The sequence below is a fragment of the Ziziphus jujuba genome, chromosome 8, assembly GCF_031755915.1.
Source record: "Ziziphus jujuba cultivar Dongzao chromosome 8, ASM3175591v1".
NCBI classification, from domain to species: Eukaryota; Viridiplantae; Streptophyta; class Magnoliopsida; order Rosales; family Rhamnaceae; genus Ziziphus; species Ziziphus jujuba.
Window position 1 is genome coordinate 13,754,192 of NC_083386.1, and position 27,024 is coordinate 13,781,215.

At 31.4% G+C, this 27,024-nt stretch overlaps 4 protein-coding genes across 7 annotated transcripts; 2 read left to right on the forward strand and 2 right to left on the reverse strand.

The window, feature by feature from the left end:
• Nucleotides 1–300: 300 nt before the first annotated feature.
• On the reverse strand, nucleotides 301–6,040 carry LOC107413591 (protein MAEA homolog). The gene is made up of 7 exons (XM_016021582.4): nucleotides 5,611–6,040; nucleotides 4,926–5,120; nucleotides 4,252–4,374; nucleotides 2,255–2,440; nucleotides 1,486–1,619; nucleotides 712–898; nucleotides 301–640 (listed from the first exon to the last, which is right to left on the reverse strand). The coding sequence occupies exons 1-7, from the start codon at nucleotides 5,917–5,919 to the stop codon at nucleotides 539–541; spliced, it is 1,236 nt and encodes a 411-aa protein (XP_015877068.3). The 5' UTR covers nucleotides 5,920–6,040; the 3' UTR covers nucleotides 301–538.
• Nucleotides 6,041–10,263: 4,223 nt separating this feature from the next.
• Nucleotides 10,264–16,009, forward strand: LOC107413618 (uncharacterized). 4 transcript variants are annotated; one of them, XM_016021618.4, is made up of 6 exons: nucleotides 10,264–10,424; nucleotides 10,771–10,921; nucleotides 11,979–12,432; nucleotides 12,586–14,557; nucleotides 14,713–14,919; nucleotides 15,354–16,009. In XM_016021618.4, exons 3-6 carry the CDS (start codon nucleotides 12,071–12,073, stop codon nucleotides 15,669–15,671), a joined length of 2,859 nt encoding a protein of 952 aa, XP_015877104.3. In that variant the 5' UTR covers nucleotides 10,264–10,424; nucleotides 10,771–10,921; nucleotides 11,979–12,070; the 3' UTR covers nucleotides 15,672–16,009. The 4 variants fall into 4 exon arrangements, with proteins under 4 accessions (XP_015877104.3, XP_015877105.3, XP_060675951.1 ...); XM_016021619.4 differs by lacking the exon at nucleotides 10,771–10,921; XM_060819968.1 differs by lacking the exon at nucleotides 10,264–10,424 and having other exon boundaries at nucleotides 10,621–10,921.
• A 2,939-nt stretch (nucleotides 16,010–18,948) lies between these two features.
• LOC107413608 (embryo-specific protein ATS3A) lies at nucleotides 18,949–19,857 on the forward strand. Its single transcript, XM_016021605.4, has one exon. It carries the CDS (start codon nucleotides 19,196–19,198, stop codon nucleotides 19,724–19,726), a length of 531 nt encoding a protein of 176 aa, XP_015877091.3. The 5' UTR covers nucleotides 18,949–19,195; the 3' UTR covers nucleotides 19,727–19,857.
• Nucleotides 19,858–20,576: 719 nt separating this feature from the next.
• Nucleotides 20,577–25,005, reverse strand: LOC107413616 (deaminated glutathione amidase, chloroplastic/cytosolic). The gene is made up of 9 exons (XM_016021614.4): nucleotides 24,732–25,005; nucleotides 24,363–24,499; nucleotides 24,112–24,240; nucleotides 23,470–23,528; nucleotides 22,953–23,065; nucleotides 22,782–22,874; nucleotides 22,508–22,610; nucleotides 21,697–21,779; nucleotides 20,577–21,008 (listed from the first exon to the last, which is right to left on the reverse strand). Exons 1-9 carry the CDS (start codon nucleotides 24,957–24,959, stop codon nucleotides 20,967–20,969), a joined length of 987 nt encoding a protein of 328 aa, XP_015877100.2. The 5' UTR covers nucleotides 24,960–25,005; the 3' UTR covers nucleotides 20,577–20,966.
• Nucleotides 25,006–27,024: the final 2,019 nt, after the last annotated feature.

Consider the following 27,024-nt stretch of genomic DNA (forward strand, 5'->3'; position numbering starts at 1 on the left):
AAGAATTGTGCCCTCGCTCTTTTAACTGCTGTCCTTTGCTGTTCTTAAATGCATGAATCTTCATTCTCACTTTTTGACTCCTTTTCTTCTTTTTAACTCGTACAAGACCTACAACCAACCGGAATTACAAGCACTATCTATGGAGTTGCACTAGCACGACGGTACATGTTTCATAATCTTCTCTACGACTTTATGACTGTTTCTTTGAGATCAGCATTGCAGTTGAAGATTAATTAAGCTGTCTTCTTTTCTAAGTTTTATTGATACAATTAGGCCAGAACTCATTTGATTTTTATCGAATGATGTAAATAATCAATCTTCAACTTTTAAAGTGAAATATTTTTTGCATATATACACGTAGGTTGCCGTGTATTATCAGATTGAGATATGTGAATAATTGCCCAGGTAAGTTCTTAGAATTGGAATCTGTAGCATGTAAAAGAAAAGAGAAGGAATTATCTACACATGGAACAACAGTTACAGACCAAAGAGAAAAGACTATTGCCTTCAACGATTTGAACATGCTGGCATACAATATCTATGATATATATGCCTTCACCAGATCCTTGTAGTTGCAGACAAAACCTGTCCTTGGACATGTAATTTTACCATCATTCTTCTTGGCCATTTCTTCAAGAGCCTGCCAAAGGGGAAGGAGTTAAGACTACAAAACAAGAATGCTACTCATCTAATAATGGAATAATTCCGAACCTTTGTGCTGTAGACATAGCCATTGGGCAAGACTTGTGGTGGATTCTCTGTGTCCATTAATTCTTTAGTTATGTAGCAAACAAGCTTAGAGTGATGCTGCTTGGAGTAAGGTAATGGAAGGGCTAGTTTTCTAAAACTCTCCTGTGACAATGGGTCCTCCTTTGTGCAATCATCTTCGTAACAGTATCTAATACATGTCAAGGAAAAAAATTAACTGTCTAAATCAAACTACTGGTCACATTATGTCATAGAATGATCAAATAAGTTTCCCATGATCTAAGTTCAAACAAGTTTTGTTGTTGCTTTGTAAACCACTTTCAGGACCAATCATGACTAAAAGGACTACAACTTTCTGCACATGAGTGAATATGATAAGTGAGATAATGACAGTAGTGGCACTACTAACTAAATATTTGTAGACCAATGTTGTAGAAACTGAAACTTAACAGAACAAATTAAACCGGGCAAAAACAATTTACTTGAAATGCTAATAGATTTGAAATTATCTCACCCTACTTATTAAGCATATAATATCCCTCTCACCCACTTGAATTAGCAAACTAGTAATTTAGTAGATTTGTTCTGCGCACAATGGGCATAAAAACAGGTGTGCACACACACTCTTTAACATACATATACATGCATACATGTGTCTATGTGAGTGTGCCAAAAGTAAGCAGAAGGCTTATTACTGTTTTAGTTTGCAAGCCGTGTATGCAAATCAAAGTGATTAGTAAAATAACAATATTAGACAAGTCATTGGGAAAAGGATACGGGGTTTTCAGAGCAGATAAACCTGCTTGCAAATATATATTAAGCAAGGGTTCGAGCGTCATGCCATATAATTTGCAGAATTCCTGTTTGAACAGGTCAACAAGGTGATCCCACTGCGTTGGTTCAAATAAAACCTGGAGAGAATAGAGAAAGTTTATCAATCGCATATTTCATATTAACCTGGAAATTATCATATTCCAAATTGAACAAGGGATTAGTTTGATATCTCACACGAAATATAGTTCCATTAAGCATTTAACTAAAAAAGAAACCGACGCCAAGTCATTTATAAGTAGACACCTGTATGTAAATCTAAATAAGTTTGCTGGTGGCCAAAACCTAAAACTAAATAGATAGATGTTCAATCATTGGTGCCAAACAAATTACTGTGACAGACCAACAATGTCAACAGACATGATCTACTTTCTTTGTAATTAAGAAAATCATGATTGTCATTTAAACAGAGATCAAAATAAACTTGAATATGCATATCTTATTATAATGTATAATGTTTTACGCAACAAGGCAGTAATGTTTCCAAATGTAAGAAGGATAGAAAGAAATAAGTTTTGTGGTTTTTAGATTTACCACTACACCCCATCCAAGAAAATTAAGTAAATAGTTAAGATTCGAGTCAAAAGAAACCAAAAAAAAAAATGCAAAATTGATTATGCTGCTGAATCACAAAGAAGTACCATAATTTCATTTTCAGAAAAAAAATAAAATAAAATAAAATAAGGGAGAAGAAGAAAAAGAAGATGGAATTCACCTTGTATGTGGCACATTCAGTAGTACTCTTATAAGCTAGTGTTACAAAGACTCGCTGCAATTCTTTCATATGGGTAGATCCCCATGGTGCAAGGTATTTCCGAGCATATGTTATAGCTCGCAAGTTATTTTCAGCTCGTACCAACTCCACAAACTCTTGCAGTCTCAGTTGAAATTCAAATTTGCTCTGCCATTGATAGAAGAAGTTGGCATTAGACAAGGTATCACAACCATACCTATGGTGCAGTACTTGCAATTCTTACTCTCTTTTTTCTCCTTTTTTCTTCATGAAAGAAACTGTTAATGGCCAACTTAAGTAAATTACAATAATCATGCCATCTGCAAATAAGTTAAAAGAGGCCCAGCTTGTATGATATAGCCGTATATGGCAGTGTATATTGCCTAGAAAAGGAACTCTGTATTCAAAGAGTAAAATGGCATTGATATAGCCTAATACTGCATTTGCGAGTTCTATGTACCATGAACCTTACGAGTATAATTACAATTAACTGGCCCAAATTTAGACATGCAACAATCCAATCATTGCTTGAAGAGTACTGAACAAGGGATCCAGGAAAATCAACAAACATGTGGAAGCAACAAGATCACAATGAGAGGATGTTGACAATTGTGTAGCAGAAAATTTTCAAAAGCTTTTCAATTACTTATTTCAAAACATAGGAAGCATTCCTATTGATCAAAAAAGCAAGAAGTACGGAAAGAACCACAAAAAGCATACATTAGATAAGATACCTAATACTAAATGAAACATCCCCTTATAATATGGGGATTTAAAATTGACGAAAATATAAATATAAAAAATCAAAGTCCAAATTAACCAAAAAGTAAAGAGAGCAATAACAAAAGAAATCAAAGAACAATCATATTTAGCCCTATAGAAGCACAAGCACCTAGACAAGGTCAAAATCCCCTCATTCTGTTTTCCTAAAACACATGGCATCAAGCATAGGGGTTTCTTTCCCACCAAAGTACAGTAGCCTTTCCCAATCCCACCTTTCTAAACAACTAGAGAAACCAACTTCAATATTAGCCATACCAAAAAGTAATGCCAAAAACATTACAAGCTTATAACTTCCATAGCTATTACAGAATAAAATAATAGTCCACTGTTACAGCATCCTTCTTCATCATTCTACAACAGCTGCTCTCCACAAAATGTCTGAAAAAATTATTCAGAAAAAAAGATGCACCTTGGCACATATGCCTTTTGTAGGCATGTGTTACATAGCTACTCCAGAATATAATAGTAGTCCACTGTTACAGCATCCTTCTTTATCATTCTATAGGCATTCCCACGGAAAACAAAAGTGTATGTAGTCCAAAGCACCTAAGCAGATGACCATACTTTGAAACCTCTTACCATTTGAACCAGATGCCATACCATACCATTCCCAGTTCCTTGAATTCTACTCAAATACGAAAGGCAAAAATGGTGCAACAGTCCTAAATAACTCATAAAGAAGTAATTTTAGTAAATCAATCGTTTGCTTTTCTTGTCATTCATATAAGAACCCACTTTATCCTATTCTCTACTTTTCTGTCAGTATTTTGCAGCATATTACTTCGAGTGTTGCAACTTAGGTTAACTGCAAAACCGTTATCAATATTCAAGAAAAACACCAATTCAATTGCCACACTAAAAATCAAACAGCCAGAAAATGTAAACTGCATTTTCTTTATGAATGGTGGCAAGAATATATTCCAACTATGTTTGTGTTTTTCAACTACATATTGTTATTCTGGAATCATGGGAAAATATTACTTGATTTGAATATAATAGTGAAAAAGACAATCAGGGTCTTAAGTGAAAAGATGTTCAACTCCTACTTTTTCCTTCCTCTTTTTATTTTTTTTATTTTTTATTTTTTTTTAATATCCCCAAATGAACAAGCAGCCAAGCACGTCTTTAGGTGACAGTCAGTATAATATAGTTGCAAAAGTCACACCAATTACAACAAACTTAAAAATAAGTTTTACCCTGGATTTTTTCAATCTTGACTTGTTATCAGCGCACCAGGCTAGTGCAGGAGCAACCTCCTTATTCTGAAGAGCATCAATAACCTTCTTCGCTTCTTGGAAGACATCAATATCAACAAGATCCTAGCACATAAAAATGACAATACACTTACTAAATGATCAAATAGTATATATAATATAATGATCATGACGCCAAAGGTTTGATTCATATAGTGATACTTCCTTTGTACAGTCCTCTTATAGCAGTACAACAACCATACAATAAAAGAGGAGCGTAATGATGAATTATATCAAGGTTTTTCAATTCTTTATCAATGGAAATAAGTATAAAGATAACCCATATCATGGTCTTAAAGACTTTTCCTAATTTTACCCTGTAAAAAATTACTCGATAAAGGGAACATTAAAAAACACAAAGGCCAAAGCTTTGACTGTTAAATTGTGAATGCATAATATGTACCAACAAAACAGGAACTAAGATAATCACTAAGGGATGGAAGGAACAATAACATAGAACTCTTTTTAAACTCCTCCAAATCCAAAGCCCAACATAACCACAATAAACCAGTGCTTCCTTGACCTTGACATACACTGAAAGAACTACTAAAATCGCATCTTATAATAACTCAAATATTTTCAGAATCAACTAATCTGGGAGGCAACAGGAAAACTACCTGTATATTGCTGCTCTCTGCTAGCTTCACTGCAGTATCATAATAAGACATCCTCAACATGTAATCCACAAGGATGCGCTTCAACCGCATGTTGTTCCACTCAGACAAATTCTCTGCATCTGCTGATTCTAAATGATCTAGCCGTGCCCGACATCTTTGTGCCTGCAAGTGCTCCACTCGACTCCCCTCCTCCAACTAAGTGACCAAAAAAGGGGAAAAAAAAAAAAATTACCCATTACTATATATAAATATGTCAAACCAGCTCATCAAAATCTTCAATCATGAAATGCCTCACTCTTAACTTTCTTAACCAGCAAAATACCAATCTACAGGTCAGGTTAATTCAGTTTAACAATTTAATCACTCACAATCACTAACTTCCAAGTGATGCAAATTCAAAATAATCCCTATTATACTTCAATTAAATAATCCTTATTATACTTCAATTAAATAATCCATATATACTTCAATTAAAGTCAAAATACCCCAAATCTGGCTTAAATTCCCCACACTCTCAGCCACCTCAACAAACACAAATCCAACTCCAACGTCCCGAAATTTTCTTCAATTTTCTAAATTTTTTTTCCCAAAAAATTTCTCACAAAGACAAAAAATAGAAAAGCATATAATCAAAACAAAGATCACAAAGAAAAACAAAGAAGTAGGTAAGGCACTGTGGGATTACCTTGCGCTTAAGCCCTTGCAACCTAGAGACGAGAGAGTTGAGATGGTTAACAGCTTCGTCGCTCGACAAGTCGTCGCGGTCGGCGGCATCGGAGACGCCGGAGATGACGGATGACATCTCTTTCTCGACGACGCGATGGTTGGCTCGGATCGTCTTCTTGTAGTGCTCGAACGGAACTCTCAGAAACTGGTGCTCCAACCTCAGCGACTCGGCCAACTGGCCGACCTTCGACGACGGAGGGCTCGTCGTCGTAGGAACAGGTGGTGTGCTCGGCGTAGAGTTTCCATTGGGGAGGGAATTCATTTCCATCGAAGAAGAAGAAGATGATGATGATGAAAGAAGAAAAAAGAAGACCAAGGAACAAGAATTTGGGAATTTCAGGTTGAGAGAGAGAGAGAGAGAGAGAGAGAGAGAATGATCAGGGCATGTGAACAAAAAAAAAAAAAAAAAAAAGGGATAAATAGCTTTCGGGTAAAACCCACAACCCGAATCCGAATGATGAAAAGTGCTTGTTTGGGCGCTTTCTCAATCACTGCAAGGTCCATATCCGCTTTCCGCTTTGAGTAATAAACCCCAATTTACATATCAAATTATTATTACTGGATTTGCAAATGTCACTAAAACTTTATCACTTTTTTAATCTTAAATTTTACTCTGTTCGTTAACCTTAAATCCCACTTAAATAATAATAATAATAATTATAACCCTAAATCAAATGGTTATAACTGAAAATTAGATTTTCTTTTTGCAGTAATTTCCCTAAATTATTCATTATAATTTATTTATTTATTTTTATTACTTCCTGTCGTGACTTATATATATATATATATATTATTTTGCAATTCTGTTGGGCTTTAATTGATTGAAAGTTATATATATATATATATATATATATTTTATTATTTTGCAATTCTTTTGGGCTTTAATTGATTGAAAAGCTTTTGTATTTTGCATGTTATTTTATTGGTTGTCCATCCAATTTTGAGCTAATTCTCTGTGATGAAAAAAAAAAATACAGTGTATTAAATGTTTTCAACTATTTTATGTCAAACTGTCCCATATAGGAAGTATGTATATGTTTTAAAAATAAAAAATAAAAAAAATAGGAAGGTGGTAATAATGCAAACAATGAAATAAAATAATAATAATAATAAAAAGTGGCATAGCTTAATGACTAAAAGCAAAGACTTTTTTTGCTCAAAATTATTCATGAATATTAGTTTTTATATCTTTGATTAGATGTTTTATCAAGTGCTAATCTTGCAAAAGATATGATTAAAAAAATGGATTGTATGTGTGCCTTTTTTCTAAACCTTGGACTTTGACAAATTGGAAATATATATATATCTATATATATAAAACTAGTTACTATATTATAGCAATTTTAATATGGTAAAGTAATTATAAAGATGAATTATAAAAAATAATAATCTATAATTATTAAATTTTAAAAAAAAAATCTAATGATTATAAATACTATTTCTCGTAATCCCCCTGCAAAAATCTCCTTATTATATGGTTTATATATATTGTATATTCTAAAATCATAATTCTGGACATCAAGCACTGAAAATATGAAAAGGGTAATATATTAATTATTCGAGTAATGGTGTACATCATGATGAATGATTTGAAAGGCAGACAACTAATTTGCATTTAAATGTGTCAGACCCCACCAGTCATTATCTAAGCTTTTGAACTTCATGTCTATCTATTTTCAATTTTCACCGCCAAAACGCCAAAATATTATATATTTTTATTTTATATTTTACATTTTCTCTCTCAATTTTCTTTTTAATATCATTTAATCCCAAATTCTATATGTTTTGTACTACACCTTTCAATTTTATATATTTTTTTAAATCTTCAAATTGTTCTTGAATTTGTTATTCTTATATAACGTTGGTCCAAAAACAAACGTTTTTAAGCATTGAATTTATGAAATTAACCATATAGAAATATATTAGAAATAACAATATAATTGCACTAGTATTGTTTGATAAAGTGGAGTAAAAGATTTATGTTCCAAGCTTATGCATTATATTGATATGATAATTATTTCTTTTAACATTATAAATTATCTAAATTTCTATATGTTCATGATTCGGACTAATACTATCAATATTTTTATGATATAAATAAAAATGTTTAACTTTGTAGCTATCATATTTGTCAATTGATATGGCAACTGATAAATAATTCTTATTCTGTTTTATTTTTATTTTTTGATTTGTTGTATTTAAGGGGATGTATTCAATTTAGAATTTGAAGGATTTTAAAAGTTTTTGAAAGTTTTGAGATATTCGATTTAGATTTTAAGAGAATCCATACAAGTTAATAATATTCAATTCAGATTTTGATTGATTTTATAAAAATCCATTAAAATCTAGATGTATTCAATTAGGATTTTATAGAATTCTTTTAAAATCTGTTGGTATTCAAAAAGTTATTAATTTTAAAAGATTTTAAAAAATGATGGATTTTAATGGATTTGAAAGGATTTTAACAGAAAAATTATGAAAAAAATTGTCAATATGAAATTCAGCTTTAAATCCAAAGATTTTATTAGATTCTTATAAAATCTTTATGGAGTTTGTAGAATTCCATAACAATTCATCAAATCTTTTAAAGTCTATAATTCATTTTAAATCCATCAAATTTTAAATTAAATACATCCATTTTAATTACGGTGACAAATCGTTTTTTCAATCGATTTTTCAATTAGACAAGAGAGATTGGAACTTAATAACTGTGTATAAATTATTTATTTATTTTATTTATTTTTATTTTTTTGGACTTTAGCACAGAATAGTGGTGTGGACAATTTTCTTTTATACGTTACGTGTGGCTCTTTTGGCCCCTACATGCAAAAACGAGTAACAGGACAACCGCTCCGCTCCATTCCCGCGCTTCCACTTTCCTAATTTTCTCTAAAAGGGATTGGATGCTATTTACTTCTCTTTTGCTTTTCCAATGGAACTCTTCTCCAAACGCTTTAAAATTTAGTAATTCTTTTGCGGCCGCCTCCCACCCAAAAAAAAAAAAAAAAAGAAAAAAAAAAGAAAAAGAAAAAGAAAAAAGGGTTAATTCAAGAACTTTTATTTATTATATCTTGAACTTTTTTTGGGCACATGATGTGATGATAGTCGATATTTGTTTGAGTGAAAAGACATTAAAAAAAAAAAAATTAGAATAATATTAGAGATATAAAAATTAACCAAAATAAAAGATACAATATGTTGAACTTATATGGTACCTATCCAAGAAAAACTTCAATAATTTTGTCAAACTTTTTTTTTTTTTTTGACAAAAAAATTGTTTTAGTTCTTTGTTTTTAATTTATTGTTTAAGAGTTAAGCAAAGGCAGTAAGGCATGCAGGATTGATTTGAGAATGATTTTAAGAGGGATTTATTCAATTTAGAGTTTGATGGATTTAAAATGAATTATAGACTTTAAAGGATTTGATGGATTGTTATGAAATTCTACAGACTCCATAAAGATTTTGTAAGAATCCAATAAAATTTTTGGATTTAAAGGTGGATTTCATATTGATAATTTTCTTCACAATTTCTCTGTTAAAATTCTTTTAAATCCATTAAAATTCATCATTTTTTAAAATATTTTAAAATCAATGATTTTTTGAATACCACCAGATTTTAAAAGAATTCTATAAAGTCCTAAGGGGGATGTATTCATTTGAAGGATTTTAAAAGTCTTTTAAAATTTTGAATTATTCGATTTAGATTTTAAGAGAATCCATACAAGTCTAATGATATTCAATTCAGATTTTGATGGATTTTATAAAAGTCCATTAAAATCTAAATGTATTCAATAAGGATTTTATAGAATTTTTTTAAAATCTGGTGATATTTAAAAAGTCATTGATTTTAAAAGATTTTAAAAATGATGGATTTTAATAGATTTGAAAGGATTTTAACAGGAAAATTGTGAAGAAAATTGTCAATATGAAATACAGCTTTAAATCCAAAGATTTCATTGGATTCTTATAAAATCTTTATGGAATCTGTAGAATTCCATAACAATCCATCAAATCTTTTAAAGTCTATAATTCATTTTAAATCCATCAAACTCTAAATTGAATACATTCCTCTAATTGAATACATCTAGATTTTAATGAACTTTTATAAAATCCATTAAAATCTGAATTGAATATCATTAGATTTGTATGGATTCCTTTAAAATATAAATCGAATACCTCAAAACTTTAAAAGACTTTTAAAATCTTTCAAATTCTAAATTAAATATATCCCCTTAAGAAATTATTTAAAATGATTTTTCAAAACTTACTTTTTTCAATTTAAAAAAAAATAAAATCCCTTTCTAGTGATTTTACATTTTCAAACCAAATATTATTGGAAACCACTTTCCTCCGTTTAAGAGTAATTTGAGCCTCTTGCATGCAAGCTCTATGGTTTGCATGGCAAAGTTAGTAGGATCGGCTACACCGGATTACTCACACTCCTTCACCCACACGCTCCTCCTCTCTCTCCGCATTTTCCGCGGGCACCAAAAATTTCAAAACCTAACTTTTGGACAAAATTACCCTTCAGTTTTCTTTTCAGTGCTTTTATTTTATTTTATTTATTTATATTTCATTATGTGATTTTATGGGTCATCATTAAAAATCATTAATTTCTGTCTGCCGTGAAAAACTAAAACGAGCCGTCACCGTTACACTCTTCGTCTCCCCACTTTAACGCACTCTTTTCTTTCTGTTCTTCACACCAATTTCTCAGAGATTTTTTTTTTTTTTTTTTGAATTTCAAATATTTCCACTATCCGACCTGACTTGGTAAGTTAATTAATTTTCTATATATGGAAGATTTTTTTTTTACCATTTTCACTATTAAATACCGAGGATTTAATTAATTAATTGATTAATTCTGAGTTTTTTTTTAAATTTAATTTTTTTTTTTTGGAATTTGTTGTTGGTATTTATAATTTTTCTTTTCTCACAGAAGGGTGTTTTTTTTTTTTTTTTTTTTGGGTTGTGTTTTTATTTTGTTATTTTATATATATATATTTTTTTGGGGGAAGAAAGTAGTGGAACGAAGTATTTTTTTTGACCGTTTGAAGAGAGAGAGCAGAGAAAATTCATAAGCTTTATTCGTCCTCTTCTTCTTCTTCTTTCTTTCAAGATTCTGTTTGGTTGCCGAGAATGACGGGGAAAGTGAGAAGGAAAATTTGCATGGAGGGAATTCTACTTTGCGCCGCTTTCTAGTGGTGTGCCAGATAATCGCGCTAAGTGTTAGCTTTAGTTACACTTCCATGGTAGTAGTTAGTAAACAAGTGAGTTAACTCATTTTTCCTTGCCCTTTTTTTTTCCCACGTTGCAAACAAAATTATTTTGGTAAAAAAAACTTTTTCTTTTCTCTCTCTCTTATTATTTTTTTTTTTTGGTATTTTAAGATTATTAGAAATGCTTATCTTCGATTTTCTTTTGCTTTCGCCAAACACAAGTTTCTTGAAATCGTTTTTCTTTTAAATCCCATAAATTATTTTGAGAATTTTTGGTTGGCAATTTTTGTAATCCGTATAGCCTCTGTGACTCTGTCTGGTCTAGTTGCATACCTAAGAGGCAATCCGCTGTTTGATCTAGCCGTTAGGGTTGAAAAATGCCTCGAAAACCGATCCTTTTTTCTTATTGAATATGGAGGTGACTTTCTAATTTGATTGCTTTTTGGTGTCAGATTGTGGATCATAATCACTAAACCATTTTGATTCTGCTTTTTTTTACGATTTTCTGCAACAGACTGACTGATGGTGCTTAATAAATCTAAACAATATTTTAATCTCACGTGGCCTCCTCTTATAGTTATTATTTTAAAATTTTCTACTCTGTTTTTTTGATTTCCAAATTTTAATTGGTAATGCCTTGGTAAGTACATATTTTACAATTTTTGTTTTAATTTATCTACTCTGTTCTTTTGTTTTTGGTGGGCTTTTGTGCTTTGGTGAGCGGTTTAGATGGTTTCATTTGTTGGTGCATTGTTGCTTGGATATTTGCTTCAAAGAGTTTTTTGGCTGGGTGGGGATGGGTGGGGGTCAAAGCCTATAAAATGAATGAATAGCTTCTCCATTTTCTTGAACTTAGTTTTTATTTTCTGTGATTTTGAATTGTTCTTTTAATTTGCTGTCTCATACTTCTGTAAATTATTATGCAACTTTTGCAAAATGCTTTCGTCTTCCCCAGTACACTGAGCTGTATATTAGGTGTCTGTTGCTGAACTTATGTTATAATTATTACTCTCATCAGCTTCTAAAATTCCCTCTAGTCACCAATTTCAATGATGATTCTGGGTCTTTTTCTTTTTTTGAAAGTATCTTTTTCCAATTTTAATTACAGGATTATTAATCTAGCATCCAGTATAAAGCTTGGAAGAAGAGATAAGGATTGAAGGTCATAGTTACAGTGAGTGATAGCTAAAAGAGTTGCAAATGAAGAAGCTATTCTTTTTTAAATCTTCTGCATCTAGCAATGGAAACAATAAATCATCTTCTCCACCATCAACTGGTAAGCAAAATTGCTGGGAGAATCCTTCAGAAAGTGGGTTGAAGGATGGCCAAGTTGACAATAGTTTCCGAAGCCCCAGGGGCTTGTTTTCCAAATCTCGGAAGCAAATATCAGATATCCACAACTCTAGTAAAGGTCCGAGTCTTAGAAGGAGCCGGTCATTTTCGTCAGCAGCCTTTCTTGGTATTGAGCCAGGACAAATTGATTACCCTTCCCTGAGGGATCCAAGTAGATCTCCTAGTACAACAAGTGGTGCTCATCATCAACAATTTGATCATTCTTTCCGGTGAGGATTTTCATATTTGATTAATTGTTACTACATGAACTTGTTGACAGCATTTCATTTTGTAAAGTATAAACTTGGTTAAATGTTCAATGTAGTATGTAATTTTAAAAAGTTATCTGGAGATTAATATTACTGGGTTCTTGTTTGTGTTAGGTGTCAGGCTTTTACTCCTGAGAGGCATGCAAGCCATTGTTATGAAGTTCCAGAGAGGCCTGATTCTTCTGGTTCGTCTAGAAATCACCATGATTCATCAGGAAGCTCTTCCACCTGCTCCAGTAACATCTCGAGTAAAATTTTGGATCGCTACATTGATGGAGAGCAGCAGCAGGCAAAAAGTAAACCCAAGAACAATTCTTCTCAGATGAATAATGGAAATGGTTGCGGATGGCGTCCTCCACGAGTTCAGTATACATCACCCTCTTCTCCAACGGATAGTGTAAAAGATAAAGCAAAAGCTCATTCTTTTAGAGAAGCTAAAAGTTCGCGTCTTCGTTTCTCATCCAGAGACTGGGTAGAAAATGGATTTGGGCATGAATCTCCAAGGAGACTTGCGAAGAATGTGATTGAGAGACTTTCCCAATCTCATGGTCATCAGAAAACAAGTCAGAAGGAGTTTGACCATGAGATGCCAGTCACTATTGAGGACATATATGGTGGCTCCTTGAATGGATGTTTTCCTTCTAATTCAGACATGGCTGCCCAGAGAAGTTATTCGGTGGATGAACCTTATGAGACAGTTGAGAATTATAATGGGGAGCATTACCCGAGTTCTGGAAAGCAATTCTATGGGGATTATTCAGACTGTTTGAACGCCAAGGAACCTGAAGAGGACGTTGATGTTGAATTACAGAGAAGAGCTAAGGAAGCTGAGGAGAGGGTGATGGTTCTTTCTGAAGAGCTTGAGCGGGAAAGCTTTTTTCAGGGCAGTGGATTAAACGTGCCAGCTTTGATTCAGACTATTAGAAACCTTAATGAGGAGAAGGTAAACTTAGCACTTGAGATTTCGAACCTTCTACGGTTACAAATTGCCAAGAGGGCTTCTGCCAAGGAAGAAGTTGGAGTGGTGAAGGCAGAACTGCAGTCCCAAATTCGGAGATTAGAGAAAGAGAAGATGGAGTTGCAGTCAGGACTGGAGAGAGAGCTAGATAGGAGGTCAAGTGATTGGTCAATTAAGCTTGAGAAGTATCAGTTGGAAGAGCAAAGGCTTCGGGAGCGAGTTAGAGAGCTTGCAGAGCATAATGTCTCCCTACAAAGGGAAGTCTCTTCTTTTAATGAGAGGGAAACAGAGAGCAGAAGCATGATAACATATTCTGAGCAGCAACTGAAGGAGCTGACTGCCAGGGTGGAGAACTTGGGAGATGAGAATCAGTGTCTCCTAAATAATCTTTCTGAATTACAAGAAATGCATAGAGCAGCTGAAGAAAATCGTATTTGCATCCAAAAGAATTTTGAAGAGAAAGAGAAGGAGTGCAAGGAGCTGCATAAATCAATCACAAGATTAGTCAGAACCTGCAGTGAACAACAGAAGACAATTGATGGCATGAGAGAAGGTTTTAGTGAGGAATTAGGGAAAAATGAATCACTGGAGAAGTTTGATAAGCATATGGCTAAATTGCAGATGGAGCAAATGAGGTTAATCGGAGTGGAAATGGCCCTAAGGAGGGAGTTGGAATCTTATAGGCTTGAAGTTGATTCTCTTCGTCACGAGAATATAAATCTATTACATCGTTTAAAAGGCGATGGGAAAGAAAGTGAAGCTTTAAATATTAAGCTAGACAAGGAAATGTGGACTCGGGTTTGCTGCTTGCAAAATCAAGGGTTATCAATGTTGAATGAGAGCTCACAATTATGTTCAAAATTGCTTGAATTTGTCAAAGGGAAAGCAGGCCAATGTCCGGAAACTAAGCTGGGCACGGAAGTCAATAATCATGGTTTAGAGGGCTTCTTCCTCGTTGAATCTGAGATGAAAGTGCAGGGATTAAAGCGTGGAATTGAAAGCCTAAATAGGAGTTTGCAGACGATATCTGCTTTGTTGCAGGACAAGTCAAATCTGGCTGCTTCAAAATATCAGGCTGAGTGCATGGATGCTAAAGGCTCAGCAGAACCAAATCATCTGACTCCAGAGGTAAGTTGCTGTGAAATATGTTTCTACAACTTGTATTCTTAAATTTATTTTATTTTTCTGAAAATAATTAGCTTCTGTAAGATTGTTTTAAGTTGCACCATACTTCATACACTTCATTGAATCTGGGGTTAATGCTTTTTGTTGCACGTGCATAGGATGTCATAAGATATGAGCTTAAAGCAGAAACTTTATTAACAAGTCTATTGAGAGAGAAGCTGTATTCTAAAGAGCAGGAAGTTGAGAAGTTGCAAGCTGAGCTTGCAACAGCGGTCAGAGGTAATGACATCATCCGGTATGAACTTCAAAATGCAATGGACAGCCTTTCATGTGTTAATCACAAGTTGAAGGATCGTGAACTGCAGGTAATTTCGTTTTCAGCCACAGACAAGAAATCAATGTCCATGCTAATTAATTGTCTTGCACTTTTATGTTATGCTGTTAATTTGACTACTTATGGAGTAAAGTTTGTCTTACATCCTTATGAAATAGTTTTCAAGAGAATACATTTATTTCTTTATTGATTTACTCTTTTAGGGTTTTCTAACCTAAATATAATTGCGGGTGGAGAGGAAGGGTAAAAGAATGTCCATGGGAGAGTACATGTTCATTGTTGTTTTGCTAGAAGTATAGTACTTTGTTTGCATATTATCTCTCTGGGAATTTTACTGCCTCAAATGGGCTCTTATTTGTTTCTACAATGGAATTTGCAGATTACTTTGTACTCTTAATTAATGAACTTGCAGCAATTTGTATGGTCCGTATTTTTTTTATGACTTTACTGCATGTTGTGCAACAGATGCTTAAGAAGGATGAGAACATCAATCAGCTTCAATCTGACCTTCAAGAATCTACCAAAGATTTAGCAGTTGTGAGGGGGATATTGCCTAAAATCTCAGAGGAGAGAGATTTGATGTGGAAGGAGGTGAAGCAGTACAATGAGAAGAACATGCTGTTAAACTCTGAGGTTAGCATGTTGAAAAAGAAGATTGAGGCTCTTGATGAAGAGTTACTTATAAAGGAAGGTCAGATAACAATCCTAAAAGACACCATAGGAAACAGACCTTTTGACCTTCTAGGCAGTCCTGATTCTTCAAGAGAATTCTTGCTGGAATAAATAGCAAATCAAAGGCTTTGTCATAGTGTGACTGTGTGAATAACCAATGTTCATAGTCTTATACTTTTGTTTCTCTGAGTGTTTTCTTTTACTTGTATCTTTTCCTTTTTCTCAAGTTTAAGTTTCTGAGAGTGAGAAATGAAAGAAGTATACCAAATTCTTTTGTAAACTGACCAGTTTTCATAGTTGTAGGCACAGCCACCAAGTAAGCCAATGCCTAGGCTCCTGATATGAGGGGCCCCCTTTTTTCTTTTTAAAATTACATAATATCTCTGGTTTATATCAGCCTTCTAACTTAAGAATCAGCTTTAAAATTATTATTTTGTTTATTCATTTCACTTAGACTCTTCTATTTTCTAAGTACTTGTAACATAATTTTTAACATTTAAATTTTTATTTTTGCCAAACAAAGAAAAACCACTATGGCCCCTTTGGCAAATGAGAAAGTGAGTGAATTTAATTCTGATGAGAAAATGATGATTTTTCTGTATTTGAATATTTATTTTGAGATAGAAAAGTGTGGGTTTAAAAAATTAAATTTTTATGCATGTAGAAAAATATATTGAAAAATTATTCTTATCTATAAAAATGTTATAAATTCCTCAAAAGTAATTTTAAGAATTTTTTAAAAATATAAATGTACCTTTCATTTATTACAAAAAAGTACTATAATTATTTACAAATCTTAATTTTCTTATTATTTATCAAATATCACAAAACTAAAATTAAATTTTAGGAACCAATTTCTTTTCAAATTTTAACACTATTCAAATAGGATCTTAGATTATAAAGTTTTAATTTTTTTGAGCTGTTTATTATTTAATTTAGAAATTGTGCTTTAAAAAAATCTATGATGCAATAATCAAATTTTATAGTTCTTGTATAATAATAACTGAAATGTATGTAATCCTTGGAAAAATAAATTTACAAAAATTATTTTATGAAACTTAAATAATAGATTCATTGCTGAAAGGATTGAAGTTCTTACTTTGTTTATGCCGAAATCGACTCAAGCTAATAAAAAAAAACTCACTTTACATTATTAAATTGAATAATATTTTATATAGAAATTATAAAAATGAAAATTACATCATAAGTGAAATTTATTGGATCATATTTAACCCAAAAAAAAAAAGAAAAGAAATTTATTGGATAATAAATTTTGTTGAAGCATATTTTATTTATTAAAATAACAAAAAATTAAAGGTTAAGAGAAATTCATAATTGCAATCTTTTTCAACAAAAATTAACGCTGTTTGACACATTGAAAAAATATAAAAGAAAATTAAAATTAATTTAATGTTATTTGTATTTTCCAATTTAAAGAGTATGATATGGTACAATTTTAACCATCGAATTTGTTGTGTCCATATGGGATAATTGTGAATTCAAATTTAATTATCATTGTTACAAAATATTCTAATTATGAGAAGGGATCGTTTCAGCGTATCTAAATAAATATTATATTTATATATAGATTCCTATGTAGCAGGCATAATCCGATTTACTTTTTACATATCTTTTGTTATTCTGGATCCTTTTTATCTTATCTTTTTAAGCTTCTATTGAATAGAAAAATAAATTTGATTATCTATCTTTTTGATATCATATATAAATATAAGATAAAACACTCTCAGTATAATTTAAATCGAAATAATTAGATGTCCTATTCAAGCCTATATAAAGGTATTACTTGACTAGGAAAGTATTCATGTTATGGAGAGCTTCCCTTTCCAACATTTGATTTAAGATAACAAGCACGAATACATATGTTACCTATTCCAGGAGAGGGATGAGAGTAGTGTTATTTAGTTTCACGAGGGCAACTACCCATTGCAGAGCACATGACTTGAAGGGACACCAGCAAGCTTCTATTGAATGTAAAACAACTCAATATCAATCTTGAAGAGGTACTTCTTATTCAACTTAAAAATATGCATGGTTGACCCATTTAGCTTAGTATATTAGGATATATTTAATAACTACAAAAAATTCATTCAAATATTAATTTCTTTATTTTTTAAATGTAAAGGGTTTGGGAATTCTTTTAATATTATATTGTTTTAGATAATGTTGATGATATTCATGAATAATTATCATTAATGGTGACAGTTATTTGGCTGTCTATTATTTTCCTTGTTGATGAAATTTAGAGTCTGTTATTGTTGTTTGTTTGTTTGGTCATGTTTGTTGTTTTTATGCTAGTAGAGATCCCAAAAATTTGTTCAATTCATTAATGATTTTGTGTATTGGCTTGGGTAGGGCCCTTTGCCTCCCAAAACTTTGGTTAATAATGATGTCTATGTGAATATGCTTAGTTAATGAAATTTGGTTTTTGCAAAATAATAATAATAATAATTCAATTTAATTTCATGAATAATGAAATTAAAATAAAAAAGGTAAATAATAATAAAAAAACAATTATGTATAAAACAGATTAAATAATTATAAATTATTCATTCAAATATTTTGGACTTTTTCATTTTTTAATGTTAAACTTTATCTTGCATCCTTTAATAATTAATATTTTATAACTTTAGATTTTGTAATTACTATCATGAATAATAAGAATAACTCAATTCAATATATTATAAATAATTTATTATTTAAAAAAATTTCATCAATAATAATATTAGAAAATCAATTTTGTATATTTTTAATAATGTAAATATTAAGTTAATTATATGAAAGAATTGATCATCTTTATGTTCCTATAATTGTAAACCAAACAACTTAAAGAGTCAAAATAAAGCATTGTTAAGTGTTGGACCATAACTGGTTTGTTACTTACACCACATGGGTCTCCCATTATACAGTCTACAAATTTGATAAAGTTATTAAAAATTGGATTTTTTTTTTTTTAAGTTTAATTCCTGAAGAAAGATTTCTCTTATATTTTATATTGGTATTCACTTACATCTTTAAGAAAGAAAATGTTTGAGAAGATAAATTTAAAAAAACTCTTGCCGGGTTTTAGGAATTGAATTGATAAAACTCTTGGATAGATGAAATAGGGAAAATATTTTGCTTTAGAGTTGGTAGATTAATCAGAAATTTTTGAAGAAAAAGAAAGAAGATTTACAAATCTTAAAATCTTCAAATGTTAGTTTTTCTTTTTTATATATAATATATGTATGAGAATTTGAATTCACGATCAAGAAATAGTAACAAAACCACTAGAGTGTCATGCTAGTGAAACATATGTATTAAAGTAATGTGCCACTAAAAAAAAGAAAAAGAAATGTGCCACTGGATTGAGTTCATAAGTGGATATGTATCTGCAACAGTTAAAAAGATATGTAGGCATCCTCTTTACGTGACCGTGAGGAATCTCCTACACTTTCCCAAAGTAATGCATTTGCACTGCCTTTTGTCTTAATTTTGAATAGATAGTCTCATTCTTTATCCAAGTAAAGAATCCTTTACTTGGATGTATATGAACCATAATTGCAGCTACTGCCTTTCACACAATCTACCACACAAATCCAAAATCAAACCAAATCTAACCGATACCAAAATTTCCAATGCAGAAAGTAAGCATTCTAATCATTTTTGCAATAGCCCTCTTGACTTCTTTCCCAGCTAATGGAAACCAAGCCACCAACAAAGCCTTCCAAGGATCCCAAAAGAATTGCTCATACTCCATTGAGATTGAGACATCATGTGCACCATCTGCTGAAACCATAGATCATGTCAGTGTAAGATTCAGTGACTCACAAGGAGACTGGATCATAGTGAAGCATCTGAAAAACCCTACAAATGGTAAGAAAAAACTATATGTTGGGTTTGGTAGATGTGCCATTGATATGTTTGAGGCAAGTGGACCATGTATGAGGGAAAAAGTGTGCTCTCTTTACCTTAAGAAAGTTGGGTCAGATGATTGGAGACCTGGTTGGGTGAAGGTTCATCAGCAGGATGGTAATGGAGTTGTAAAGGAATCTTATATGTTCTATTTTAGAGTATTTGTGCCGGAAAATGTATGGTATGGGTTTAATTATTGTCACTCTAAAGGGTATTTTTATATGCCACATGTTGGTAGTTTTGGTGAGGATTAATGTTGAAAGTAAATTACCATGTAGTAGAACTTTGTTGGTAGATTGCATGATCTGAAGATTGTTGGATGGAAAATTTAACATCCTGTTTTTGTTTGTAATAAAATTTTAATGGAATTAGTTTATTGGGATTAGATTTTTATTGTTGTCAACGTTTGCTAGAAACTGAAAATAGATGAAATCTGAATGTTTAAATAAAAAAAGTATTAATTACAATTTAATATCTCTAATTTGAGGGAATTGCATTTTAGGTATTCAAAATTTAGATTCTCAATTTTCTAATCGAGGCATTTTAGTTCAATCAAATTTTTTGGCAAACAACATATGATGCCTGGCTTTGAGGCATTTTTGGTTCAATCAAAATTTTTGACAAACAAGATATGAAGCATCGCGAAATGACATAAAAATAGAGATTTATGAAATTAAAGAGCTTAAATTGCAACAAATTAAAATATTATAGAATATTATTTAATCAATTAATTATTTATTTTATAGAAATACTTAGAAATTCTTTCCTCGTAGCTCTTTCCAATATCCAAATAGAGGATAATTAATATTATGAAAAAAAAAACATAACAAAATTACAAAATTCACCATTGTCAATTTTCATTTTAGCACTTTCTATTTTCATACCAAATTAAAGAAGGAATTTTTTTCAAGTTGACAAGATATGGCTAAATTTGAGAGGCAACGCCACAAGCCACACAATTAAAACCTCTCCAATTTGATATCCAGCTCTAATCCCCAAAAAAAAGACCGAGACTGGTAAATTTATAAAATTGAGACAGTGAAAACGTTGCCGGTTAACTTGTACACCCTCTAGCCAAACAAAAAATAATAATAATAATAAAAATAAAAATAAAAATAATAATCCATAAAAAAATAAAAATTCTTGTACACCCTCAGGTAACAAATATGCACCTGATATTTGGTTACCAAGCACCACGCATGGACTGTTTGGTAAAGAAAAAGACAACCAATTTTTCTATGAAACATACAAATCTAACAATCTTCAGCTTCAAATTGATAAATAAATAAAAATTTTGTACTACTGATTATGGCTAGATCTTATAACTTATTACAAATGATCATTTGATCTTTCATCCTCGATCCTTGCCGTTAAATTCGAGCAAGAAGCTGCATAATTTAACATCTAAGAACATCTAAGAGTATAATACAACTTCAAGATGGTATTGACATACCATCATGGCAGGAGGAGATACATGGCATACCATCTGAAGTATCATAAACTTGCAGACTTCCAGAAGTCGATGGGTTTCCGATGCTGAGATATGAAACATAAATTAGAATTATACACCCACAGAGTAGGCCTTTAAGATAAAATGATGCATATGAAATGTTGACCTTCCATAGATTACCACCAAAATGCAAATGCATGCACTGGCGGTGGCACAAAAACAACCAAATGCAGAAACATGGTAGGTACATAAAAACTCAGCTCTATTAGATTGCATATTGTGAAGGTCAACCATATAATAGGCATCCAAAAAATATGGTGAAAACTATCAGTTAACTTGAAGGTGTCTTAAGCTTCCTTGTCCATAACTGGGCCGAAAATTCATACTGGATTGTAATAGATGATTTAAATAACTTCTATCTTTAAAAAATTTTCAGATTATGCAATGATTGAGTCCTAGACATGCCTAATAAGATACAGCATCATATTAATCTGACAGAACTGAAGTGCTATTGGTAGACTGGTCGAAATTTCAGTCCTTGTAGCCATTGGGGAGTTCCATAGTTCTAGAAATAAAGGCTGTTTCAAGGATATGTTCCTACAACCTATGTCTTGATATCAAATCAACAAGGAAGAGGCTTGTATGGTTCCCAGACACTTTGAGGAGTTCCTTGGCTTATAATAGTAAATAGTTTAGAGCACATTTCCTTACATGCATATCTGTTTATCTTGTCGACTCGAAGTCAGAAGTTGCTTTTGAGGTTCAAGAGCTTACCTCGGCTATTGGCATGTTTGCTCTCACTGAATCAATCAATGAGAAATCAATATCAGCTACAGTAATCCCTGTTGACAGTCTATCTGCAATAGAAAGTATCAAACCCTTTCAGCAAAAGGTTCCATATTGAAGCCTCAGGGCATGTAGCTCCTCCGCAAAAACAAAAATGGAAAAGAAAAAGATTTGCTTGGATCTACTAAAATTTATCCACATTAACATGATAACCTGCTACCTATTAAATGCCACCAAATTATCAGCTCTAGATTATTTTGTTGATAGGAGTCATGGCTTGAAAATGGAAGAAACCCAATCACAAATTTGTAAAGAAAATTAAAAAATAAATAAATAAGAAGAAAAAGAAAGAAGAAAACAAAAGAAAAACTAATGTGTAACAGATGAATGGAAATTCTTCGAATGACATTGTAAAGGCTATGGTTTAAAAAGTCACCAACTTCAATTCGGATTTTATGTATCAGGAATAATTTAAAGCTGCAACAAGTATGTAGAAAAAAAAAAAAAAAAAAAGTCTACATTTGGAAGAAGCCAAAACAGCATGTCAACTAGTCGTCACTAGCAAAACAAAGGCATCACATCTAGACTTGTGACTAATTATTTGAGCCACAAGGCCCACAGCCATTGCATTAAAGTAATAAGCAAGCTAATCACCAAACTGAGTGTATAATCATGATAAAGAGAGAATTCCAGTCTTAATGGCAGGTTCTCATTTGCAAAGTACTGTCTCACTATTCCTTTGAGTAGAGACACCAATCACTAAGGAAGTCCAAATAAATAAGAGGGAATAAGTTCTCACCAGGCAGTCGACCAACTACAGTTCCCCATGGATCAATTATTAAGGTATCCCCATAGCTTTCTCGATTTTGATTATGTTTTCCAGCTTGTGCAGAAGCAATGACCTGAGAACGAAGCATTTATCATATCATCCTCAAAAATGGCAGCCAGGAGAATGATAGCATGCGATGTGATGGTATCATCAACAAATAAGGTTTTTCCTCTTTTATTTCTTTGGAAAAAAAAAAAAAAAAAGGTGAAATTTATGAATGGAGATAAATAATGGATATTATTACATAACATTGAGTCTCAATTGCACGAGCACGGAGAAGAATCTCCCAGTGTGCCTGACCTGTTACTGCTGTGAAAGCTGAAGGTACCAATAGGATCTACAAGAATATAAAGCAGCAAATCATTGTAAGATTCTATAGTCCATTGTTTGGTGAAACTAATAAATCAAACAGTACCTGTGCATCATATTGGAATCTGAGCTTCTGGTAAAGCTCTGGGAACCTCAGATCATAGCAAACTGACAAACCCAATCGTCCAACAGGGCTATCTACTGCTACAACATCCTTCCCTGGAAACCCAACCAGTTTAGTTTGCCCAAAGATCAAAGTAATCATTGATAAAAACAAACACGAGGGGGAAAAAAAAATGAAAAATAATAAAAATAAAAGAAAGAACAAAAAAAACACATTGAAACAAAATCACAGAAATAACATAGCAAAGCCAACTCCAACCCCTGCCCCTGCCCAAGTTAAGCATAAAGGTTAGGGGCAGATATGACTCGCATACAACTTTCCTCAGTCATGTAAACTGAAAAAGCATTGCAGGAGGTCCAGTTATTAAAAAGATTTCAAATCATTTTGAAATGTTATAAAATTGATTCATGGTGACATCAACTGAAATATGATGAACTATGCAGTAGATATGCGAAAACACTCTTTACTTTCAAATCTTGTTCATAAGCAAGGAACTTACCTGCTTCTGTAAATTTGCCTTCATTATATGACCTTCCACCAGGAACATCTACATTAAACCTTAAAAGCAAAAGAAAGATTTTTTTTTAGAGTACCATGTCAACACAAATTATACTTTAGAAAACACATTGCAAAATACAATACTCCCCACATTTACTGTCCAGGAGTAGCTTAAGTGCATATTGTAGTAATTAAGCTGTGCACAACTTGTAACAAGTCAGGGTTTGGGACTCGTCAACCTCAAGAAAGCTTGATTAACAATACAAAGTCCATTGAGACTAGATGAATTCAGAAGTCGTGTACAGTGAAATCTCTCTCTCTCTCTCTCTCTCTCTGTGCTCCCCAGGGCCCCTTATTGTCTTCAATATTATACCTCACTAAATCATCATGCAATTTTTTAGTTTTTATTATTACTTTTTTTTCCAAGAAACGATAAAATCCTACTGAAACAAAAAGTTGAAAGAAACTTGCAAGTGAATCTTCCTATAAGTGCTTCTGATATTCCCAGCATCATCAATTACAACATGTGTATTATACATATTATACCTCACTAAATCATCATGCAATTTTTTAGTTTTTATTATTACTTTTTTTCCAAGAAACGATAAAATCCTACTGAAACAAAAAGTTGAAAGAAACTTACAAGTGAATCTTCCTATAAGTGCTTCTGATATTCCCAGCATCATCAATTACAACATGTGTATTATACATATGACTGTCATCAGGTCCCTTTTCCTGAAAACCTCCCAGTGACAACCAAATGTTTGATTCTCTGCAAATCAATGGTTGCAAACTTAAGTCAATTGGAAATGGGAAAAAAAAAAAAAAAAAAAAAAACGAAAAAAACAAACTTTTAAGCAATAAATGGGTATTCTGGTTAGGTTGCTAAAGCACCTTGCTAGAGAGCAATATCTTTGCATAATTGGTCCATCTAAATCTTCTGCTATTTTGAGAGCTTCTCCATCTTTAACAGCCAAATAAGAGAAAGTCTCAGGAAAGCATACCAATTTCGCTCCACTTGAAGCTGCTTCCTTCACACATACCAAAAAACCTAAGAATTCCCAAAATTCTGATTCCAAGAAAAAAAAGAAGAAAAAATTCTAATTTTTCACTAATTAGCAATCGTAATTTCAAACTTTCTGATCAAATTGCCTAGAACCCAAAATTTTTCTAACAAATTCCAACGACCCAACTCGGAATTGACAATCATCAATGATTATCAAAATTAAGAGAGAGAGATAAAATAAGAATAAAAATGGTTACTTTGACGAGTTGAGAGCAGGTGGCGAAGTTGGCAGCGAGGTCATTGATGGAGGTCATCTGAGCGGCGGCGACTCTGACTGAGTTGGCAGCGGCCATGGCTGAGTCTGAATCGGCGGCGATGGTTCTTGGGAAATGAGAACGAATCGGATGGAAGCCTTGGTGGCAGAACCTGATTGGTCGAGTGAGACCGTTGCTTGGAAGAGTGAGGCGTAGCAGATTACTTGGCATTCCCCCTCTTTTTTTTTTTTTTTTTTTTTTTTTTTTTTTGGGTGTTAAGGGCAAGTCACACTGGCCTGGTCCGATGAAAACGGTAACAACAGACACTGTTTTTTGTTTTTTGGTGTTTTTGCTACTTACTCCTTTAAGTATACTATATTTGCAACGCAATGCCTTTTCAAAAAATAAAATAAAATTTATTTTCAGCATTCTTTCAGTTGAGAGAGTTTTAATGAAAAAAAATATATAATTATTATGAAACTATAATCTATGTCATATATATGTATAGATATATATTTGTTTTTTGAAAACTTTTGTAGGGATTCTAAAATGATCTTTTAATCGCCTGTTCTGTTTTTTATTTATTAGATTTTTTTTTTTTTAAAGATTGAGTAATTCTGGAAAACTAAATAAACTATATGAACAAAAAATAAAACTAAGCAATTTAAGTTTGCTTTATTTTTATCTTTCCGAAATAAATAAATAAATAAGTTTGCTTTATTCTACATGGTGTTCTGACATACCATATGGTCTATTTGAATTTTATTTTATTTTTCTTTGGGATATAGATTGAAATTAGTAGATTGAGAGATTTTTCTCGGTATTAACCAAATATAAAAATATATTATTTGTTTAAATTTTAATTTGAATAACACCTGTCAAATAATATTAAAAAGATATAAACTAATTTGTTAATATGTTTATCAAGTGATAAATATTATTATATTATTAATTTATATTTAATTATATTTATATTTTAAAAAGTTTATTTATATACAAAATTCATCCAATAATATAAAAACACTTCATCTTGCTCCATCATTTTGATAAACTAATTGGTATCTATAATACTATTTTAATTTGAAACTACTACTAATAATAATATTTAAAAAAAATGAAACTACAAAAATGAAAACTATTTTCGATGTGTACTTGTACACACCATCAAGTTATTATTATTACTATTATTTTTGCATATACACCATCAAATTATTACCAAGTTGTTTATTTACTGTGTTATTATATTATGAATAATGCTAGAAATATTAAATAAATTTATCAAAATAAATAGCAAGTGCTATGCATTAATATTATATTGTCTTATATTTAGTCTTATTTATCCTTTTATAATTAACATTACTCATATTATTAGTGAAAAATGATATAAACTAAATATGAATAAGTAAAAGTTAAATGAAACTAGTATGCTAGGCTATAAAATAATCTTCTATTATTTTTTATGTTAAATAATCTCATATATTAGTAACAAATGATATAAGCTAAATATGAATAAGTAAAAGTTAAGTGAAACTAGTATACTAGCCAATAAAATAATCTTAGATTATTTTTTATGTTAAATAATCTCATATGATTCTCTACATTAATTAGGAAATAAAATTGGAAAAAACTTGTTATCCGTATCATTATTGAACATGACACCAAACATGCTCTTAAAAATTAAAATAAGGAATTCAAATGGTTCAGAGCATCTTTAATGCTATGTGAATTGTAATTTATGTAATTTATGTGGTATAAATTTTGAAAGGGCTTGTTGTTTATGTCGTATGAATGTCTACTTAAATGGATATTTAATTTTAAAATCAACCGATTTTGTTTTAAATCCCAATTAATTAATTATGTAATATATTTATTTTTTTCTTAAATAAAATGATAATAGTTGATAATATTTATCTATTTTTTTTCTTTTTAAAAAATTATTTTTTTATAAATATTATTTTACTGAATTATATTGTGTAACTGACCGATCTCATTTACAGTGTTTATTTATTTATTATTAGCATGACAGGGTATTTAAATAGAAAAATTATTTAACATGACAGGTCTGTCCATTTAAATGGTAACAAATAATTACAAATTTATTAATCAATGCCATATTGTCCATTCCTTTATTTGCCTACTAACCCTGTTAGTTATGGTTAACTCCAAATATCATTCAAATTCTGCAAAATACATTTTCCATATTCTAAAAGGATTGGGAATTAGTAGGAAAAAAAAATGTAATTTTATTAGAAAACCTACTAATCTATATAATATATAAAGAAGAAGCATGAATATA

What these genes read in the sequence shown, in the direction of transcription:
- LOC107413591 (XM_016021582.4), bottom strand. Translation starts at nt 5,919, where the DNA reads ATGGAAATGAATTCCCTCCCCAATGGAAACTCTACGCCGAGCACACCA. An exon ending in TGCAAGGGCTTAAGCGCAAG is followed by an intron (nt 5,121 to 5,610) that starts GTAATCCCACAG and finishes TTGGTCACTTAG; the next exon opens with TTGGAGGAGGGGAGTCGAGT. An exon ending in GCTATGTCTACAGCACAAAG is followed by an intron (nt 641 to 711) that starts GTTCGGAATTAT and finishes CCCCTTTGGCAG; the next exon opens with GCTCTTGAAGAAATGGCCAA.
- LOC107413618 (XM_016021618.4), top strand. Translation starts at nt 12,071, where the DNA reads ATGAAGAAGCTATTCTTTTTTAAATCTTCTGCATCTAGCAATGGAAAC. An exon ending in CAAATCATCTGACTCCAGAG is followed by an intron (nt 14,558 to 14,712) that starts GTAAGTTGCTGT and finishes GCACGTGCATAG; the next exon opens with GATGTCATAAGATATGAGCT. An exon ending in TGAAGGATCGTGAACTGCAG is followed by an intron (nt 14,920 to 15,353) that starts GTAATTTCGTTT and finishes GTTGTGCAACAG; the next exon opens with ATGCTTAAGAAGGATGAGAA.
- LOC107413608 (XM_016021605.4), top strand. Translation starts at nt 19,196, where the DNA reads ATGCAGAAAGTAAGCATTCTAATCATTTTTGCAATAGCCCTCTTGACT.
- LOC107413616 (XM_016021614.4), bottom strand. Translation starts at nt 24,959, where the DNA reads ATGCCAAGTAATCTGCTACGCCTCACTCTTCCAAGCAACGGTCTCACT. An exon ending in CCTGCTCTCAACTCGTCAAA is followed by an intron (nt 24,500 to 24,731) that starts GTAACCATTTTT and finishes GTATGTGTGAAG; the next exon opens with GAAGCAGCTTCAAGTGGAGC. An exon ending in CAAACATGCCAATAGCCGAG is followed by an intron (nt 21,009 to 21,696) that starts GTAAGCTCTTGA and finishes TTCATATCTCAG; the next exon opens with CATCGGAAACCCATCGACTT.